This window comes from Limulus polyphemus, unplaced genomic scaffold (assembly GCF_000517525.1).
Source record: "Limulus polyphemus unplaced genomic scaffold, Limulus_polyphemus-2.1.2 Scaffold4031, whole genome shotgun sequence".
NCBI classification, from domain to species: domain Eukaryota; kingdom Metazoa; phylum Arthropoda; class Merostomata; order Xiphosura; family Limulidae; genus Limulus; species Limulus polyphemus.
Window position 1 is genome coordinate 96,098 of NW_013669641.1, and position 3,123 is coordinate 99,220.

At 34.5% G+C, this 3,123-nt stretch overlaps 1 protein-coding gene across 4 annotated transcripts in view; it reads right to left on the minus strand.

The window, feature by feature from the left end:
- The window catches only part of LOC106470484 (protein aveugle-like), a 50,144-nt gene extending 48,336 nt beyond the window's left edge, over window positions 1-1,808 (minus strand). Inside the window, exons 1-2 of one of the 4 annotated variants that reach the window (XM_022399097.1) lie at window positions 1,771-1,808; window positions 1,143-1,218 (exon numbers count right to left, since the gene is read on the minus strand). In XM_022399097.1, coding sequence (XP_022254805.1) covers window positions 1,143-1,175 — 33 coding nt within the window. In that variant the 5' untranslated portion in view covers window positions 1,176-1,218; window positions 1,771-1,808. The other 3 variants (XM_022399095.1, XM_022399096.1, XM_022399098.1) reach the window with 3 other exon arrangements.
- Between the last annotated feature and the right edge of the window lie 1,315 nt (window positions 1,809-3,123).

Genomic DNA, 3,123 nt, shown 5'->3' on the forward strand with positions numbered 1-3,123 from the left:
TATTTCTAGCAGTATTCAAGGTGTTGAATATTTCTAGCAGTATTCAAGGTGTTGAATATTTCTAGCAGTATTCAAGGTGTTGAATATTTCTAGCAGTATTCAGGGTGTTGTAGTACAAAAAATGTACCAGATCAATTAGTTATTTGGGGAAATATTTGGTAAATGACCTTTAATTACAGTAAATATTACATTTGAGTTATCATGATTTCGACCACATGTTAATAAAGAATACGAATCTATTAGATAGTGTGACTGAAGGACTAAATACAGTGAAAAGAAGTCACACAAATCTTTAGTTGCTAGTAACAAAGGTAACAGAATTTTGGACCATATTGACAACAAGCCATGAAAAGTAATAATCTCTCTGTATAAATCACTAGTTAGGTCTCACTTGGAATACTGTGACTTACTGGAATGGGTTCAGTGTAGGGCTACTAAGATGACTTTGAGGATGGAAGGGTTAACTTATGGGAATAGGTCAAGATCTCTTTCTTATTTTCTCTTGAGAAAAGAAGAATAAGATATTATCTTACTCAAACATACAAGATTGTCTGGAGGATAAATGGGCTAAATGCCTCTGATTTCTTTGCACTATATTCTGAAGATAATATGAGGAGAGAACACAAACTTAAGATAGGAAAAAGATGAGCTAGGATCCAATTAAAGCAGTTTTATTTTTCTAACAGGGTAACCAATTTATGGAATGAAAATTTTGTCAGCAATGGTGAAGCCTGACAACTGAAAAGAACTTTAAATGGGAATTGATAATTTCCTGAAAAATAATGGGTGAATAACTTTTGTTTGCTACTTTTTCTGAAAGGGTTGTGTGTAGGGACAGCCTTGAAGGACACAAATAGTTCCTTGTTGTACTTTTCTTTAAATTGGTGGTAGTGGGGGGGGGGGGCTTTTCTCACTATATGTAAATCTAATGTAGAGTATTTTTCACTATGAAATAAGATTAGTTTTTCAGTTCTTGACATGATTTCTACATAATGCTATTATTCATCAGCACATTCATCTTATATCTTGTACTGTATGCTTGATAAACTCAATTTGTATTCATACTCATGGTCTCAATAATAAACACACACTCCATTTTAATTTTAATTATAATTTATATTCATGTTCAGCAGTTTGCTTACCTTGCTTCTGTGTGTTGATGAATCTTCCTTCATCACAATATCTGAGACTAAAGTAATTCAGAAAGTTTCGGATTACCTGGAAGATAAAATGATTACCAAGAACATTTCAGTATTCAGCTTTACTAATACTATCTTGTTGCCTTATAAGTTAAAACAAAACCAGAGAAAAGAAACAAAGTTAAATACCACGAATAGTAAAACTAAAATTAACCCTACAGTAGTGTTATGTAATTACATGGATTAATTTAAGGAACGTTTCATTATTCATAGAGAAATTCTGCACTGTTAAAATTTTGTAGTACCTTATTAATAATATTATTATAATACAATTACATAACATTGAAAATTGTAATTTTTACATTTGACTTTCAGAGACTGGTACAGTAATTACGCTAATTATAACAAAAAAATATTGTCTCACGCTTACTTTATTAGTTTGTAACAGTAATGGTAAACATACCTTTACTGTTTACAGTTACTGAAAAATAAACATATAAAGTTACATCTAAACAGTACATGTATAAGCTGTTCTACAAGATGACTAAATCTTTATATCTACTTTACTTAACTAATATAAGTTTATCACAGCTAAACTACAACATATATATATATATATACTACGGTGTACCTCCACCACCAGGTTCCCTTTGACAATTACCAAAATAAAATGACAAATATGAGCCTTTGGCCCCCTGGAATATTACAGGAAGTTTTAAAGTATTTTTTATACATATGTTGCGTTTAAACGAAAAAAACTGGAAATTTTATGAAATATATAGCAAAATCTGAAAAGCATTAGGTCGTCAAGAAATTAATGTCGCTTATTTTTAGATGAAAAAACCCGAACAACATATATATATCAAAACAAAACACTTAGTAAATGAGATGGTGTCCATTCTTATCGATGATGCTTTTCCATCTTACAATCAAGTTGTTAAAGCCCTGATTAAAGAAATCACTTGACTTTGAAGCAAAAAACATGTCGATGTCTTCTTTAACACCTTCTACATTTGCATACGTTTTCCCATTTAAGACTGTGTTGCAGCGAAAGAAAAAATGGTAATCTGATGGTGCCATATCTGGAGAATAAGATGGGTGGGGGAGAACTTCCCAACCCAACTCCATAATATTGTGTTGCGTCAAATGTGCTACATGTGGACGTGCATTGTCGTGGAGAAGAACACCTATTCGACTGACGAGTGAAGGGCGTTTCTGATGAAGGGCTTGATTTAAACGTTGCAGTTGCTGACTATAGATCTCTGCATTGACAGTTCGCTGTGGATTGGGGAGTTCGAAATGAATTACTCCTTTGATGTCCCACTAAATGCAAAGCATCACTTTCTGCAGATGGAGTCCAGGTTTAGGGATTTGAAGTGTTTTTTGACTAGGACTGAGCCATTGTTTTTAGCGTTTAATATTCGCATAAAGAACCCATTTTTTATCACAGGTGACAACTGTGTACAAAAATGGTTCACGCACATTACGCACCAGAGTAGATGAAGCAACCAACATTGGAAACGGTGATCATCAGAGAGTTCGTGAGGCACCCACACACATTATTTATGTAGTTTCCCCATATTCCTTAGATGTTTACATATTGTTTCATGAGAGACATACAATTTCAGGACCATTTCACGTGTGTGTTGCCTTGGGTTAGACAAGCGTCATCAGAGCATCAATATCAATTCCAACATGTCGGCCCCTACCATCACAGTTTTTAAGGCTAAAGTCACCTGAACGAAATTTGCTGAACGATCGTTGACACTTACGAACGTTCACGGACATTTGAGGAGCCAGTGTAGGAGGAATATTACCAACAAGTCAGCCTCAAGGAGACCAATAGTGGTTGGTGTTGAGCGTCTCAGTAAACTCTTGTGAGCATCAAGGTGTTAAGATCACGAAGGAGTACCAGAAGCCACACAGAAGCTTTATGGTGTGACAGGACATTCTACAAGATTGTGGGCACCAGTGTGGGTAACCA